Genomic DNA, 17,678 nt, shown 5'->3' with positions numbered 1-17,678 from the left:
TGATAAACTGGCAACAAGATAATACATGTATGTATCTCGGTAATTGCATTGTAGAAAATTCTGTGGCCTTCCCTGGGCAGACACCTTCGAGGAACTATTCGGTTCAATGCCGAACGAGACTATCAGTCGCTACAGCTCCATCTTCGAGTGAGTAGACGAACCGAACTAACGAAATAACGATTCAGCTTCTCTGGAATACACCATTTTTCATTTTCACGTGAAATTAATGCACAAGGCAAATTGAAATGCCAATTAGTATAGAATGCAAAATTGAATCGAGATCGTAGTACTAACACGATTAGAATAATCTCGTGAACCGGTGACGGTGCACTGATTATAAATTATTCAAATATAACTGTCCCAATTTATTCTATCTACTCTTCACTGTCTACTTTTTTCAAAAGCACAATGAACTTTAACTTGTTTTTACAGAGAAAGTGATCTACATATTTATAAAAATGATAAATAGAATCATACTTAAAGCAGGGGGTGCAATTGAGTACAGTAAAAACTAAATAAAAACTTACTTCTATAACTGTGAATCCACCAAAAGAACTTAGCAAAAAAAAAATTCAATTTTATTCAATGTCAAATCCTTGAAATTGCGTGGAACGGTGTATATTTGCATGAACTTCCGCGGTCTAGTCGTAGGTATATCCAACTGCGAAACGTTTCAACCGAACGAATGAAAAAAAAAAAAGAACTCGGAAAGTTCCGGGCAACCGCTCGACGAAGATACATTGAGCGAAACTCATCAATCATGCCTTATTAATAATTCAAGCCGTGTTAAATTTAAAGTGTCACCGGTTTTCGACCTATGCGCGAAGGATTACGCATCAACGAATCGGTTTCCGCGGACTGCCCGTACAGAATTCCCGGAACTAACGGTGCGATTCAACTCGATCTTTTCAGACATCCCGCTGACGTCGATCTGTGGTCCGGCGGTGTGTCCGAGAGGCCGCTTCCGGGTAGCATGCTCGGACCAACCTTCGCCTGTATAATTGCCACGCAATTCAGCTATTCCCGTCGCGGCGACCGATTTTGGTATGAGCTGCCGAACCAGCCATCGTCCTTCACTCTCGGTAAAAGAACCTTTCCAATCGGGGATCACGATCCGATCCAAGGCCGTGATCGCCGATCGTGGGACAAGTGTAATGCCCGGAAATTCTGTTCACGAACGGATCCACTTTCACTTTCCTCTTTTTGCCCCTAGAACAACTGAACGAGATTCGGAAAGTGAAGCTCGCCAGAGTGATCTGCGACAACACCGATCTGATCGATACCATACAGATCTACCCTATGGTCTTGCCCGACCACGAAATGTACGTGACTTTGGTAGCTAAATCTTGGACACTATTGAGGTTGATTTGAAACGATAGTTGACCTTTCGGTTTTAATTGTAATCTTTTATTATGGAGATGTGTGAATGAATTTAACACAGGTAATTGATATAGGCGGATTTAGAAGTTTGGTAGGTGATCATTGTTAAATGAAAGAAGTTTTGATGAGTATTATCTATCGTTGAACTTTGCATCCTTCTTTGAGTCCTTTAGTAATACCTTGTTATTAGAATTTCAAAAGTAAGGACTTCTTTCATAAAATTGATATACCTCTATAAACATAATTTCTAATGAATATTCGAAATATATTTTCATTGAAACAAAACTGTCGCATCCTATGTTTCGAAAGAAAGTGATGTTAAGGAATATTCGTGTAGCAAGAGTGAATTGTATATTAATTGCAGGATAAACATTTTACTGGATATTGCTTTTTTCACAGAAATCCCCGAGTTCCGTGTCGAAGCGGCATTCTACCTAGCATGGACCTGACCAAATGGGCCGATTATCCTACGTCGAGTCAAGCGCAATATGTGAGTAATCTAGAGGGCCAGTACGAACCATACGGAAAGTAAACAGGCTGTTTTTTAGACATAAAGTATAGAACCGCCTAGACGAACACCACCACGTAGTCAACAACAGTCACGAGCCGAGAAGCACGACCCTTAGGCACCCCTTTACTCGAGACACATTACGGTACTGTAGCATAGCTAAGCCCTAGTTGCGTCTGCACGTTGCATTTCGGATCACCTTAGGGACACATAGCAGACGGACGGATAGACCCCATAGCGGCCTTGAGTAATTATAAACCTCGGATACTTATTAGAAACACCGTAGCCTTAATTTATTATTTAGAAACCGGATTATAATTTACATTCGGCGATTACTGCCTGAATATGAATTATAATTCAATTGTAGTTTCTATTGCAGTTTTTTTTTATCCTTAATTTTTATACGTATATACTGTGTGTGTGTCAAAGTAGACAGTTAAGAAGTCTCAAGATGTTTCAAGGCAAATTTGATTCGAAATTGCTGCAATTATCTTTTATATTGTTGCTCCCGTTGGAAATCGTTTAGGGGATCAATCAATAAGAATCGGAGGAGATTTTTAATATATGCAATGAATGTAAGCAGAAATATTCATATTTGAATTATTTTGACCAATCGTTAATACCTAGATGATTGTCGTATATTTAAACTTCTGATATTAAAACAGATTGTAGAATAAATTAAATGTTTTCTGCATCGATGGCAGAAATGCTGCATTTCATGAACAGAGGCAAAAGAAATTCGAATGGTAAACAATTTCCAACACGGAAAACAGTATACACACATCAAACTTGAAATGGTATGAATTTCTTCGTGTATATTTGCTAGTGATTATTACCGAAATAGCAAGGACGTAGTATAAGTTGCAATCGCGACCATTGCGTAACCAGAATGCATTTACGTAAAACAACATTCCGCGTTGACTGCTTTTAATAATCGCTTTGAAAGTACAGCATCGACCAAAAGTATAAGACCGAGACTTGTAGTAATTGAAAATAGGAAATGCTATCCATCAAGTATCTAGAAAAATTCTTAAAGGCTCGATGAAAAATTTGTTTGCTTAAATTGCTTCTATGCAAAGTAAGATCCAGTCACACGATATACTTTATCATACATAACAATCACAGAGAACAATCTAGCATAATCTAAATAATTCTAGTTACCGAGTAACAAACATCTTCGTACAAATTCATTTACATTTTACAAATTCTGCAGTTTACCTCTTCATCGCTATTAGTAAATGAAACATGATTCAGTTATTAATGATAAATAACATTTATATCGTAACACAAACAATCATCCTTACAACGCACATTTTTATGTGGTCGTTTAAAAAGTAATTTACTTTATAAAACTGGCGGTATTGTTTTTTTTTTGGAAAGGATTCATTATACAGAGGCCTAATACTTTTGGCCGACAATGTAGTTTAGTTGATACAGTAGAACAGTTTAGTTGCTCCCGTGTCGCATCGCAGTTGAAACGTTGCGAATATTTGCATGGGTTAACAGGTCGCGAGGCGATCGATACTCTTGCATACAGGATCACTCGTTATTGCTAGTTAGTGTTAGCTAGTAGATAGTGCACGTAGATAAATGTGTACCTACCCGATGGTAGAACGTCGTGCGTTATATAGCGTTCGATTACCTGATAAATACTCGAATATTTATACCGCCAGGCAAACACTTCTTCGTTTGCCCCTTCCCTCGTGAATTCCATTCTGTGATCACTAATCTGGGAAATACAACGGACCTTAAACGTCGGGAAATCATTATATTTCTCTCTCGGACACGATTGCTACAATTGTTATTTACATTACACTCGATAGAGACACGATTAATTTCAAATTCGATTCAAACAATCTTCAATCCACGAAAGATCAATCGATTTCAATGAATTAGAAGTTTTTACAGCCCGTTGTGATTATCGCGGAGATTAATTCGGAGGATGCAAAAATAATTTCAATGCAGTATACTAAGTTGATATATGTATAATATAACTTCTTTGTTTGTTCTACGAAATTGTGGAAGGTGAAATTATTTGTTGAACGCCCTCTTTTGCGTTAGGTCAATGTAGGAATTTTTTAATCGTCAACATTGATGCATACGATTTTGCATAATTCTCCAGTATCAATATATTACTTTGCGAAAACGCTGAGTAAAGAAAAGAACATGTTTACTGACGTGCAACCCTTACAATACATTCAAGTTTCGCCCTTTTTCGCACACTTTTATACGTCGAACTTTTAATTTATTACTCGTACGTGGTAGACGTTAATCATAACAGATATTAAGAACACGCACACGATGTATATAGTAGCACGTAGCTAACGATAATTTCCTTCATCGAATTTCCCTTGAAGCAACGTCTAGTCTTCGCCTCTGTCATAGCAAACATCGAATCGTTTCGTAAGTCTGAGTTTTATTTAACTTAGACGAATCTATTGAAAGAACGCGCACACGAAGTACAACTTAAGTTTAAATTGTCGACAGACATATTTATGAACACAGCTTTCATTCGAAGTAATGTTCTGCTAGTTCTCAATTAAATTGATGCGCAATCAAAATGGAATTTTCAAAAATGGAAAATAAACAATTAATTTTGTTTAGCTCTTAAAAGAATGTTCGATAGCAAACGAATTTCGTTTATTTCTCAGGAATTCTACCCTGTAAAGGGTTAAGCTACGTGTCTGTAAAAAACAATTGTTAACATTATCGCAATCAAGGCAGCAAACCACATTGAACTCTAATTTTGACAGAATACAATTCACTGTACACCATCGTGCAATGAATCAGATCCCACACTAAGCACACAGATTTACGAAACGTCCTAATTTATACTCTTCCCTTAACAATTAGCCTGCGGATATTCACACAGCAACAAATGTTCATAAACCGATCTACAAGACTCGGAACAAACCAAAAACTACGCCAATCTACGAAACTCAGAACAAAATAAAACCACACGCACATATAACACAATAATGTTTCATGTAAACAGTCACAACCTTCCTACATTCCTACACCAATAATTCAATGAAAACCGATACAAAATCTCTCGAAACCTATTACCCTGAAACGTATAAAATCCGCAACCTATGGACAGTAAATAAAATTACACGAAGTACCAGACAGTTCCATAGTACACAGCCAACATGAAATCTCGAGCGAAATCACACGGTACCGACAAAGTATCGCGGCAGGACGATTCGACGACACCGTACAGCACCAAACAATGTATAACTATTGTACTGTAGCGATTGGTGGAGGAGCACTTGCTTGACCCGCGAAGACGCCAGGCGAGGCCGAAGAAGGTGCGGAACAACTACAACAGAGAGGAGATCTTGCGCCTCTTCTTTGAGAGTATTAACGGCGTTGCCGCGTATCTGGGATTGAGAAAGTAATCCCGCACCCACGAGCAGGTATTCGGAGCATCGAGTGCACGAGGGTGAATACTCCAGAGATTTGTCCCCCCCCCACCCCAGTAGATAGAAACGCAGCTTGAGAGCCCCATGCTCGAACCATACACACAAACATACACACACGAACACCTTTTATATCCATGGTTGAATAAACAGCGCAACGTATCCGTCTCTCTATTTCATTTCCGTCACCGTCGAAGCGCGATGAAGGATGCGCATCGCTTCTCTCAACCGCGCATCGCGCAGCATGTGTTTCAACACTGACAAGGAACGTTGACAATCCCCTTCTGATTTTGATGAAAATTCCGCGGTGGAACAACGAAAATAAGTGACGCGTATATGTACTTTTTATCGATGAATATGCGAGTCAGATGAAAGCATTCTTTTTAAGATTGATATTTTTTATGGCGTTCTGGAAAGTGTGTAAGGTAAAAATGTAGTTTGAATGGCGAGGCAAGTTGTTTCTTTTATGGATAATAGTGTCAAGACGACATTTTTTGGGGAAAGTTTGAAGAATGTGGGAGGTAGAGATGGAATTTGAGATAAGCGCGGTTCGTTGATTTTTCGAGAAATTGTTTTTGTTGTGTTGTTATATGAGAGGAGGTGTAGAATTTGGTTGTTTAAGGTATACTCCTAGCTTGAACAGTTTTTGAGATCAGTTTGTAAGCGGTCATTCGTGAAAAGTGATTTTATCCATGAAATTTGTGGTACTGGCAATAAAAGAAGATGCGTGTCCCTTATTTTTGGATATTCTATAGGCTTAGGAAGTTTTGTCGAGGTTAGAAAGGGATGATTGTATAATGTTTCTTGTGATTAAGGTGGACAAGGTAGACTGTCTCCGTAATTTATGATAAAACGTTTTAATTAAAAAGATATATATTTTTTGAAAAGCAGTCAGTATGAAAAAGTTGATTTCTAAAAATTAATGAAAGTCTCGTTTACTTTTCTATTAAGAGAAAGTGGTTTCTTACTTATTTTGTCACAAGTTACGGAACATCAGATACACCGGAAAGAAAAATAATTAATCGAACGAAAAGAATTAATTAACTTCTGTTTAATTAATTAAATTCTGTTGGTAATCCATACGAATTTACAGGATATATCGTAAGTAAAAATAATCTATTAAATGAACAATTATCTCAGCCAAGTGTTATAAAAGTAGCCACTCGAATGCCTTGTCAAGTGAAACAATTAATAATGTCATTTAAGCATCGTTTCGACTCAATCTTTATCAAAAGTTGAAGTCAAATGTTGAATTTTTAAACAGTGGATCTTACAGTGTTAAGTTGATCGACCGTTGAGCCATAAATTATCCCTTTATGAGCCGCGGAAATCCCCATACAGTAACAACTATAAAATAGTACTAAATACATGTAGTAATTTATGCAATACATTTACGTATGTAACATGGTGTGACTATTTTCCCCGTACACTTATCAAAACGGCACGCCACTTTGTCGTTGTTGTTAGACCACTTTCCTCCTTTTTCAGGTAAATGTACCAATAACTAACCAGTGAAGGTCATATAAACATTTTATATTCAAAATTTAATATTTAATATTTAATGTTTAATATTTAATATTTAATATTTAATATTTAATATTCAATATTCAAAATTTAATATTTAATATTTAATATTTAATATTCAATATTCAATATTCAAAATTTAATATTTAATATTTAATATTCAATATTCAATATTCAAAATTTAATATTTAATATAAATATTTACATTTATATACAAGAACATTTATAGTTATATTGCATATTCACATTTATAATATAAATATATTATCTTTGTAGTCTTGATTAGTTGATTATTAGTACATTTACCTTAATTGAGGACTATCAAATAAGAGGAAGAAGCCTGACGGTGTGGAGTGTGAGTCTGGCATACGGGAACAGCACTTTAAATCGCTTCGAGTATTATTATATTGTATTATGTATATACGTGTGCATGGTGGTTGCGGCTAAATGACTCCAAGTTTCTATCTCTCATCGTGTTGCATTCAAAATAATTGCAGGATCCAATGATTTTATTTCTAGGTTTAAAATCAAGTATTTGATAACCTTAAATTGTAAATTTTTAAACTATAAGTTAATTTATATTTAAATTACTACAGTATTTTCGATTCATTTCTTTTAGATTGTATCATAAACTCTCATGGTCACGCTGTGCATAGACCATGAGACGTATGATTAGTGTAAGATACAACATTAAATAATTTTCGTAATATGAAGTTTACTTCGATTCCACAAGATAAGAAGTAATATTTTAATCGGTAAACAAAAAGTAAAACAGAAATTATGATTTTTTTATACTGCTTTTAACTTATTTAAACCGTTAGTGTAAGAAATAAAATTAATATAACAAGTAGCATGCTATTTTAACTCGTATTACCTATACTTCAGTATGAAAATATATTTCTGTGTAAAAATTTACAATTTAATAACCACAGTTGTCAGTGATCCTCCAATTATTTTGACCAATGCTATAAGTTCTCCATAAAAGATGAAGACAGAGTGACTACGTATTTCCCGAGCCACTATACACCCAGTCCCTGTTTATATGTTGTATTTTGTACATAAGTACCGACAACGAATAAAGTCACATTAACAAGAGTGCCATTTATGGAACCTCTATTAATTATTTTGAATTCACCCTCCTTCGCATTGATTAACCCTTTGGTAGCCGTGTCTGGACTTATTTTACCCGAAGTTAAATGATAATTTAAATCGTCAATGAAAATCATATCAAACATAAATGCTTAATATTTATATTCTCCATCTTTTTTTACACATTCTTGACATTTCTCTTTACATTTCATTATTTTTTATGCTAATAAAAACAACAAATGCTATATTATAAATCATCAGTGATTATAAACAAAAACTTTCGTGAATGGTAAAAAATGAATGATAGGTACGGGTCTCTGGTGACCCAGACACGGCAACCGCTCAATAGCTAAAAGCATCCGGTGTTTGATGGTTAATCCGCACCTCGAAATGGAAGAGAAGATGCATCGAGGTTGTACATTGAACGGGAGTTGTTCAGTGTTCTATGCAATGGCAGTGTAAATATTTCACCGCGGTAAGTTATCTAACCCGCGTGAAATTTACTAGCAATGTCGGAAAGAATGATTTACAAGGTAGTTACGGGGCACGCGGGTGTATATCTCCTTCACTGGATCGTTCAATCGATATCACGCAACATTCTGCGAGGTTATTTTTAATCTTGTAATTCGGGAATTTTTGAAAATATAGAGAGATCGTGTACAGTTTCTTTTCTCTTAGACCAAAATTATATTTTGTCGACAAATGAAAGAATAAATATATTGTTTCATTAGACGTATTTCATTAATTAAAACGTAATTTTATTTTCATTAGAAACGTTCAAAAATTCTCACGTAAATGTAATAAGGTACAATTCTTCACCAGAGGTTAACAATTTTCAGAATACTGAAGTTTATCCATCGATTTCCGATTCAAGAAAAGCCGATTTACTATCCAATCGGGGCTCCCTAAACGAAATTAAGAAAAATCTGAAGGAAATGAAAAACGTACAGAAAAAAGATCGCAAACTATTACCTGCAAATAACGTAGCTGAGAGAATGTTGATCGCAGCAAATAAGAAAATTGATACAAATATTGTTAAATATATCCTGGCTAAAAGCATATCTCGAAAGTTAAACGATTCGAAGGATATAAATAGTAATTCAAGTTCATCGACGAAGTACTCAAAAATGACTCCTGTTACAAATTTCAAAACACAGAAAGATAAAGAAACTGTCGAAACAAATCAAATATTAAATAATCAAGTTGCCATTAGACACTCAAAGCGTTCCACGGACAAAAATTCAAGTTACACGAATCCCAGAATAAGAAGTACCTCGATAAACAGTTTCTATCGTCACCCAAATCTCAGTTACGAACAAAAGAAACTTCGCGACACGCTACAACAAGAAGCAATCAACCTAAACCTCGGAGATGCATTAAAAGAACGAGTTCTAAACACGTTAACCCCATCACGTAATTCCTACAAATTCCAATTTTCATCTGGAGAACCAAAGAAACACGAACAAATTCCAGATAATCCGAAACCGAACGCTGCATTCTCCGAAGTGGATGACCTCAACAAACCCGTTACAGAAAATCCGATGAATCCACCTAACAATCTGAAAAACGAAAACCTTAATTCCACGTGGTCAGAAACGTCGAAAACCGACAAAAATCCCCGGGGAAAATCAAGAAATATTATTCGACCAGCAATATCAGTAAATAAAGATCGCTCAATTACATCGAGCTCGGCGGAGGATGAAAAAAAGGCGAAAACGTACATTAATATACAGGATCATCAAAAGACGATCACCGAGACGACGACGTCCTCTGATATCCTAGAATACGATCCGGGAAAAATCCCTTACGTGGACGTACCGGATTACTCGGACATTAGAGAAGAAAGTTTGGACGAAGAAGATCGCCGGCTGAGCAGGAAAAAAATGAAAGAAACGGACACGGAGACCGTTGACCCGGAAATATCGGGTCAGGTGAAGTCGTACGGTGGTTCTGAAGTTGATTCGAAGGAAATGAACGAAGCAAAAGAGGTGTCGGATGTGGGAGACTGGAAAGAGCGAAGAGATTCGCGGATTTACAGTTTCGAAGGGCCTGGGGTGGAATTAAAACGCGAGGATGACGGATCGCCGGATGACTCGGTCGAAAGGGCAGAGGGCGGGAATACGACGGCGCAGTTCGAGCAAACGATTTTCGATGTAAACGAGTACAGAAAGCCGTTCAATTTAGACGAATTTCTTAAGGACGATCCGATAATGAAAAAGCTGGAGTCGCTTGGAAAGGAGACGCCGGCCATGTACGGAGAGAACAGGAAACGCGTTACGAGCCTCTTTAATGAATCCGAGAGTGATAATGCTTCTGGGGAATCGGTTGAGGCGAGGGAAGACTCAGACGAGGATCGAGACGATTATTTTCGGAAATCGCGTCGTTACAGGGGTTTCGGCGGTCTGGGGTGGATGTAATTGGGAGATGAAGGCTGACGGCCATTACGTCGGTTTTGGGAACCTACGGGATTATTCGTTATTTAATTTTAAGTTAATTATAATGTATAGAGATATTTATTCTGTGAATAATTTTGTTGATCACACTGGCGAACAGAGTCTTGTTATGATATTTAACTTTGGAGTAGTTATGCAATAAAGAATGTGAGGTTAGGTTTACGAAGGGAAATCAGATATCTGTACGTTGTTTTTCTATCTTTGGAAAGTTTAATATAAGTTCATTAATTGCGAATGAAATGAACTGTAAAAATAAGTTTAAATGGATATCCATTAGGAACTATGTTTGACTTGTTAATTGTTGAATGATTTTCCTATTTAAAAGCAAGTTCCATTTAAGAGTTAAAAATATTAATCTAATGGAACATACAAGTTTCTTGTGCTACGATGCACAGATACGAAAGGAAATGAAAGATAACGCGTAAAACAGAGAAACAGGAGATCGTAAAGTTTCCAACAGAAATGGCAGCGACGAAAATTTTCCAGGTTCCGTGGGCTGGAGGTAAAGAATAGAAGGTTGATACAACATCTCGATGTAAAAAGGAAGAATTTCTGTCGTAGTATTTCTTCGGTGACGCCAGGAATTCGCAAGATACGGACGTCCAAGAAAATCATAGAAGAAACGATCGAAGCAAAGAAGACTGGTACCGCCCATTGTCCACTATCTTGCACGAGAAAAAGGGTGTTCTACAGTTGAATGAGAACGTCGATGAAAGGATCAAAGCTGGAGGTGGACAGGAGCTCGATTGCAAAAAGTTCTGCGCCTGGGAGTACGAATTTCCGCGCAAGAAATTCGACGTGGAAGTGTAAGAACGAGAAAATGGCAGATGTTATTGCTATACGCGACGCACGGATGATTACTGTTACTCGGACAATATACGAGCCGATACAAAAGAATTATTGTTAAAATAATTATGAAAGTCTCGAAGAGGAAATTGAAAAAAATGTAACCATTGTTTCATTATATTATTTCAAATTAATTAAGTAATAAGAACTAATCGATAAGTTGATTGTTAGGAAAGATGTTCAACAATTATTAGAAAAGACTGTTAAAATGTGTTCGGTTGGAATAAAGTATCATATTAAATGTTACTGAGATAAAAGATGCAAACTATTCGTTATGACTAACCCTTATTGACGTTTATGAAATACGATACGCAAGTTCCATGATATTTCCAATTAATCATGACATTTCGAATTCTTATCTGATCCTATAACAACACGTAAAGTTGATGTGCAACATCACGTAGGAAAAGAACAGCGCATTAAAAGGATCGCGTGCGCGCAGGGAATTCCCTGAATCAATGCATCCATGATGAATTTTTTTCAGAATTTCGCGATCATCGCATTGTAGTAAATAGCGTAATTATTTTCAATGAGACGAAAAATTTGCGACGACAAGTTTATAAAATCAGTTCCCTTTTTAGGAAATTTGAAGAACCAAGAGCCAAGAACCAGTCTTAAATTAAAAGTAGCTTTTTCAAAATTATTTCTATAATCAAATTTACAGATATGTTAAACTATCTTCAAGAAATTGTAGCTAATCAAACATTTGTTTTACCTGTCACAAGCATCGCTAATCTTCGATCAAGCCAAAAACATTATCAAAATGCCTCGATCCTCCCGCTATACTAAATCTTGGATAAATCGCATATCATGAACGTGCAAATACCCGCCTCTGCTTACTACGCACCACCGAGTAATGAAGAAGGCCGCCCAATAAACTCGTTAAAATCGATGAACAAATCAAGCTAAACAATAATGTCGTATAACCCAGTGGCGAAATGAAATCTCCGCGGATTGAGTCAGCAGGCGACGGCAAAGCAACCAGAACCGATTTCCACGTTGACGGTAACGCACCCGGCGGTAACAGCGCTCCCCCTTTAACCAATTAGAAACGGCGGAGCCGGCGTATCGATCGATCGAACGAAATTTCCACGCGTAATCCCATCGGAGGCGTTTCGAGCGATTCTGAGTGCAGGAAATCGAAGAAATCGAATTAAGGTAAGATAGGCAGCGGGGTTTCCCTCGTCCGAGGGATGAATCTGGCCTCAACGGATACATATATAAGGCCGTCATCGTACCAGTGCTCAGTGTCACTCGTCTGGCTTTATCAATTCCCAGCAGCCTCGGCTCGATCCGATCGTGAACGACCAGGTAAACACACCAAGACGCGTCGCGACCGGCCTAAAAGACGGACGATTTTTCGTGAACGGACGCCGATACGGACTGATTACCGTGCGTTGACAGAAAGTTTGCAACTGACAAAGAGGCAACAGGAGTTTTGCACTGTGTTTTGTTCGCGGTACCGATTAATTACCGTGTGATCATCAACAAATACAGTAGAACTTCGGTTATTAGTAACTAGAACCAGGGTGGTTCGGATCAATGAACAAATAGTTCACACAATTGAATATTAAAAGAAATGGAAAACGACACATCACCGATTCAGATGATCTCGGATAACTAAGGTTCGGATAATCGAGGTTCCACGGTAACGCGGCATATCTTCGAAAACGCGTGTGAGAAGAGGCGTGCCTTGCGTCGACGGAAAGAAGTCACCTGAAAAGAATTCAAGTTCAATTGGTCGGACTGGAAGGGGGCACGCCTGTTCTCGCAAGCGTTTTCAGCAGTAACATGCTATTCATCGATACGATCACAAGGTAATTAACCAATACCGCGAGGAAAATGCGCAGGGAAAGACCCTCCTGTAACCCCGCCACTAGCGCCAACTTTCCATGAACACGCGATACGTGCTCGATCGCGGCGATCGGTCTCGCCTGCCGAGAGATCACGTCCGCCGAGTATCAAGCTGGGCTGCCAGGTCCATTGATCCGCAATGGCGTTTCCATGATCCGCGATCATGCGTTTAACAACCACACCGAACCGCGCCGCTTACTCTCGCGAGCGCTCGCACGATCGAATCGATCGATCCTTGGTCTTGAATCTTCAAGTGCTTCCTGGAGAGGCCAGCCTGAGAGACGGAGGGAGAGGAAGAGAGACGGCGAGAGGCGCCGGACAAAGAGACACCTACCATCCATATTTATTATCTTTATGTGTTCACAATGCGGCCGTTAAGGAGAACGCGGAAGCACGCGATATGTCGGGGATTCCGGTTATAAATGACACGGTGTATTTGAGAAAGAGAGACGGAGCGAGGGACGGGGATCGGAGCGGGGACAGGGGAAAAAGGAAGGAAAAGGAAGGCGAATACGCGCGTAAAACACGGACGGGACGTAAGCGACGGGTATAGTGGAGAGACGATGAAAAAACGACGGTGGCCACCGACGTAGCGGACACGCTGGACCGCTCGGAGTGACACGGCCGCCTTCGGGCGATATATGCCCGACGTCCGCGGGAACGGAAGGATAATTCGGACTTATTGACAGAAGCTACACCTCTGTCCGGCGACGTTGCGTGCATCGTAACACCGGGCAACCCCTGGCGAGAAATATTCGGGTGAAAACTGGTGACAGTGTTATTGGCGATAGGATGACCGGTACTCAGTGATACGATTCGTAAGTGATGAATGCAAATATGAACAGACAAGGCACTCAGCAGTTTTCTGTGAGAACATTTTGGAAAGACTCGTTTTAATACAGTGATCGGGGAAGTTACTTAGATGTATTTATCGTGGGTGTAGTATGGATTATATAATCGTTTTATCAGGTTTTAAGTTGATAGCAATCGCGTGGCTGGGGTGGAGTAGATAGGTATAGTGAATATAGAGGTATCTGGGTTCTTTTTTTGAAGACGAGACTGTAGATTGGTTTAATATAGAGTGAACTTCGTACGTTTGTTTGGTACACCAAGTGAAATAGTAGTAGAAACAAATTTTGCTTTAGTATCAGTACGTTGAATTTAGGGTAGTAGAATACATAAAATAATGAATAGAATTTAACGTTTTGCTTAATAGTTTAGACTGATTGATTTAGACAGATTCATAGTTTGAGCACGCTAAGTCAAGTGATTGTTTCGTTAATGTAAAAAGAAATCTTAATAATAGGAATCTCCAAATCTTAATCTGCAATGAACATACTCATCCCACTTAACAAGGTTCATATCGAGAATAACGAATTTCGTTTTCAAACGTATTTCCAAGAATCGACAGAGTCATCTATTTATATAAACATCCACAAACCTATCTACAAAATTTCTTTTCACACGACTTTCGATAGGCTCGCGTAGTAAACTGATGGATTCGTTTAAAGAATACTTTTCGCCAGGGGTTGCAACCGGCGTGCACCGAAAGTATAATTAACGTGTATCGCAATCGACCGGCTCGATGGCATCGACATCCGAGTTATCCCTGAAAGTTCATGGATTTCTCTCACCGTCTCTTTCCTCGCCTCTCAGTCCGCCTTATCTGCCGCACGGGACCGGTAATTAATCGAGGAAAGTGAATATGATATCGATGCGGCTCTCAGCCGTATACATCCTGCCGGAGGCTAGTCAGGTATACTTGTATCCTGTTAGCACTGCCTTCACTAGGACTCGCGTTCTACTGGAAACGTACCGGTAAATTTTTACAGCCGATTGACGGTACGGTTATCGGGATTCGTTATCTTGTCGGTGATAGATCTTGTTACATCCGTCGATCGGTCCGGTGACGAGACTACTTAATCGTCGTACGATCAATCATTCCTTTTCTCCTTTACGTTTTTATTCTTCCTTGGAAGTTACATAATCGTAAACCGAGACTAACTGTGAATGAAAGTGTTTCGATCTGTGTTGGAAACTTCGAACGCTTTACAACAAGTGTTCTCATTTTTCCGTTGTTCATTTGGAGACTGAACTTTATGGTTTTGTTTATATACTTGATGTCAACTGTTTACCAGCCGCATGACTGTCGTAAAAGATTTCGAAAGAATGTTTAATCGTTACTTATTTTTTTTCTCCTCTTAATTGAAATTATTTTTTCCATTGATTTATTGATTTTTTTATTGATAATTCTTATTGATATCTTCGAGAGATTAATTCTATATTTATATCTTTTGCAGCCATGAACGCATATACTCGCATCTTCTTGGTACTCCTCGTAGCTTCTACTATGATCTTCGTGCTTACCGCTGGAAGTTCTCCATTTGATCGAGCCATTGGTAAGCTTATCATTTTATAACTTATATGTTTGAAGACGTTTATAAGTATATATTTACCAAAATGTTTATATTATTAATCCTATACGTTAATTCAGTGAACTTCTTTACATATTGCTTCAATCACTTCCTTACCAAAATATTAATTGACGAGCATAATAAATATAAATCCTTGATAATATTAACGAATACGAACGTAAGAACAGAAATGACCATACAGTAATTGAGATATCACATGATCGGTATAAGGCGTAAACAGAGATATAACAGGAATATAACGTTCACTATAAATTTCATATAAGTACCCGTATTACACTTCCAAATCAATGCAATTAGACAGTTAGAAAGGCCAGCAATCTTAATAATCGATACCTCATGCAAATACCTCTACATAACAGGCAAAAATATCTATTCTTAAACGATCTCGTTCTCATATTTCCGATAATTGGATCGTTTAATAATCCCTACGATCAAATAGCACTAACGACAAGTTTGCAACAAGCTATTTGTCAACGGTGCTCAATTTTCGTCTTGTGAAAAAGAAATAGAAAACGGGAGCAAGTGAAAGTCAAGAGAAATGAAGTGCGCAGAAGGTTCGTTCGACTGTTCTATTCAATTAATTTGTCACTGTGATTTCCAGGGGTGTGCATAAGGAACTGCGCCCAATGCAAGAAAATGTTCGGACCATATTTCTTGGGCCAGAAGTGCGCTGACTCTTGCGTTAAGTACAAAGGAAAGCTCATCCCCGACTGTGAGGACGAGGGTTCGATTCAGCCGTTCCTCCAAGCACTTGATAGCGACTATTAACTATCTACCGCTTGCGTAAAGTTCCTAGCAATTTATGTTCGCGTCGATATTTTTGTAACGTCCGCTAAATGTATGTGTTGCGTGTGCGTGTAATCCACAATGGAAGGAATTTAAGATCTGACGCGATTCGCCTGTAATTCCACGTGATCAATGTTTACAGTATTCTCTTATTAATTTTTCTTTTTAATGATATATACACGTATATACATATACATATACATATACATATATTTTTTTTATACAAACGCAGAGGGATATTTAGATGAAATTTCGGTGACACGAAACACTGTGATCGACGTTCACACGTGACTGTGACAGACTCGAACCGTTTGAATGAGTGTGTACGCGTGCGTGCGATAAGAGATTATAATTACAGGTCTGATACCTGTAAGACATTCCGCGTTGCGAGGATTCTTTTTTTCAATAATCGAGAACTATAAGCGTTCCGAGGGATTCTTTGTATTTTGCATCTCAATGTCCAGTATTCGAATATACTCAAAACATTTATATATTTAAGGTATTACTTAATGAATAAGGCAACAGAAGAAGAGAACACGATGCGGAGAAAATAGGGTAAAAGATAACCTGTAGGATAGAAAAGAAAAGGAAACACAAGAACCGACCAAGTTTACATAATCATGATATTATACACGTTAATTTTCAGTCAATAAATACAGTGTCCGAAATGTTCTCGCTAACAAAGCGTCGAAACTAACATTCACTATTATGATCGTCAACTTTGAGAGTTCATTGAAACGACCTACTCATTCTAGTTACGAAAGATACCTGAAAAGTAAAAAGTACCGAACCTCGACAGATGTTTATATTGAAATCGAACATCTTTTGAGGCAGCAACGTTTAAAGTACAATAATTTCACTCACCGGAAGTGGACTACTCAGGAGAAGGAGGCGCTACGTAGCATTCCGGTATTGTCGACAATGCTTGCCTCGATTCCAGTTGTTGTACCTGAAGGAGAGAAAGAGTCACGTGAACTTTGTCGCATCGTTGCTACCGCTACGATCTTGTTTCGTTTCGTTTAAGCGCATATTTACACGTTGTCGGAGGGTCTTCTCGTTCAGAGCTGCTCTCGATAATAAATGTTTCATTTTGTCTAAGAGCTCCGACTTGTGGCTCAATTGTTCCCTCAACACCTTAACCTCCCCGTTTTCGTCCTCCCTCTGGACGGCTTGCAGCGCGGCTAATCTTTGCTCAGCCAACTGCAAATCCGCTTCCAATGCAACCACGCGCTTCTGCGCTTCCTCGTATTGTTTCTGTAACAAACTATCGCTCTGCCTGCCCGATAATTTACCCTGGAAATAGAATCAATAGAATGGTCACTTTTGTGGACGCTGAGTAAAATTATTATAATCAGTTTAATAATATTGCATAGCCTCCCTATTA

At 38.3% G+C, this 17,678-nt stretch overlaps 3 protein-coding genes across 9 annotated transcripts in view; 2 read left to right on the top strand and 1 right to left on the bottom strand.

The window, feature by feature from the left end:
• cysu (peroxidase homolog) overlaps positions 1–6,922 on the top strand; it is a 32,788-nt gene extending 25,866 nt beyond the window's left edge. Inside the window, exons 13-17 of one of the 2 annotated variants that reach the window (XM_031978484.2) lie at positions 55–147; positions 913–1,082; positions 1,214–1,322; positions 1,780–1,870; positions 5,140–6,922. In XM_031978484.2, coding sequence (XP_031834344.1) covers positions 55–147; positions 913–1,082; positions 1,214–1,322; positions 1,780–1,870; positions 5,140–5,286 — 610 coding nt within the window. In that variant the 3' untranslated portion in view covers positions 5,287–6,922. Of the gene's footprint in view, positions 1–54; positions 148–912; positions 1,083–1,213; positions 1,323–1,779; positions 1,871–1,928; positions 5,087–5,139 lie in introns of those variants that run through there. The other variant, XM_031978485.2, reaches the window with a different exon arrangement.
• Cep290 (Centrosomal protein 290kDa) overlaps positions 1–17,678 on the bottom strand; it is a 45,964-nt gene that overhangs the window by 10,605 nt on the left and 17,681 nt on the right. For 5 of the 6 annotated variants that reach the window (XM_076371131.1, XM_031978482.2, XM_076371132.1 and 2 more), the window contains 2 exons: positions 17,330–17,587; positions 17,159–17,243 (listed from right to left, as the gene is read on the bottom strand). In XM_076371131.1, coding sequence (XP_076227246.1) covers positions 17,169–17,243; positions 17,330–17,587 — 333 coding nt within the window. In that variant the 3' untranslated portion in view covers positions 17,159–17,168. Of the gene's footprint in view, positions 1–16,318; positions 17,063–17,158; positions 17,244–17,329; positions 17,588–17,678 lie in introns of those variants that run through there. The other variant, XM_076371134.1, reaches the window with a different exon arrangement.
• Positions 12,333–17,392, top strand: Eh (Eclosion hormone). Its single transcript, XM_031978486.2, has 3 exons — positions 12,333–12,530; positions 15,374–15,472; positions 16,110–17,392. Exons 1-3 carry the CDS (start codon positions 12,413–12,415, stop codon positions 16,274–16,276), a joined length of 384 nt encoding a protein of 127 aa, XP_031834346.2. The 5' UTR covers positions 12,333–12,412; the 3' UTR covers positions 16,277–17,392.

Source organism: Nomia melanderi, chromosome 9, assembly GCF_051020985.1.
Source record: "Nomia melanderi isolate GNS246 chromosome 9, iyNomMela1, whole genome shotgun sequence".
NCBI classification, from domain to species: Eukaryota; Metazoa; Arthropoda; class Insecta; order Hymenoptera; family Halictidae; genus Nomia; species Nomia melanderi.
This window is presented reverse-complemented; position numbering and strand designations above follow the sequence as displayed.

Excerpts from the sequence above, each read along its gene's own strand:
- Eh (XM_031978486.2), top strand. The coding sequence starts at position 12,413 with ATGAATCTGGCCTCAACGGATACATATATAAGGCCGTCATCGTACCAG. Across the intron at positions 12,531-15,373 it reads ATCCGATCGTGAACGACCAG|CCATGAACGCATATACTCGC; the intron begins GTAAACACACCA and ends TATCTTTTGCAG. Across the intron at positions 15,473-16,109 it reads TCCATTTGATCGAGCCATTG|GGGTGTGCATAAGGAACTGC; the intron begins GTAAGCTTATCA and ends TGTGATTTCCAG.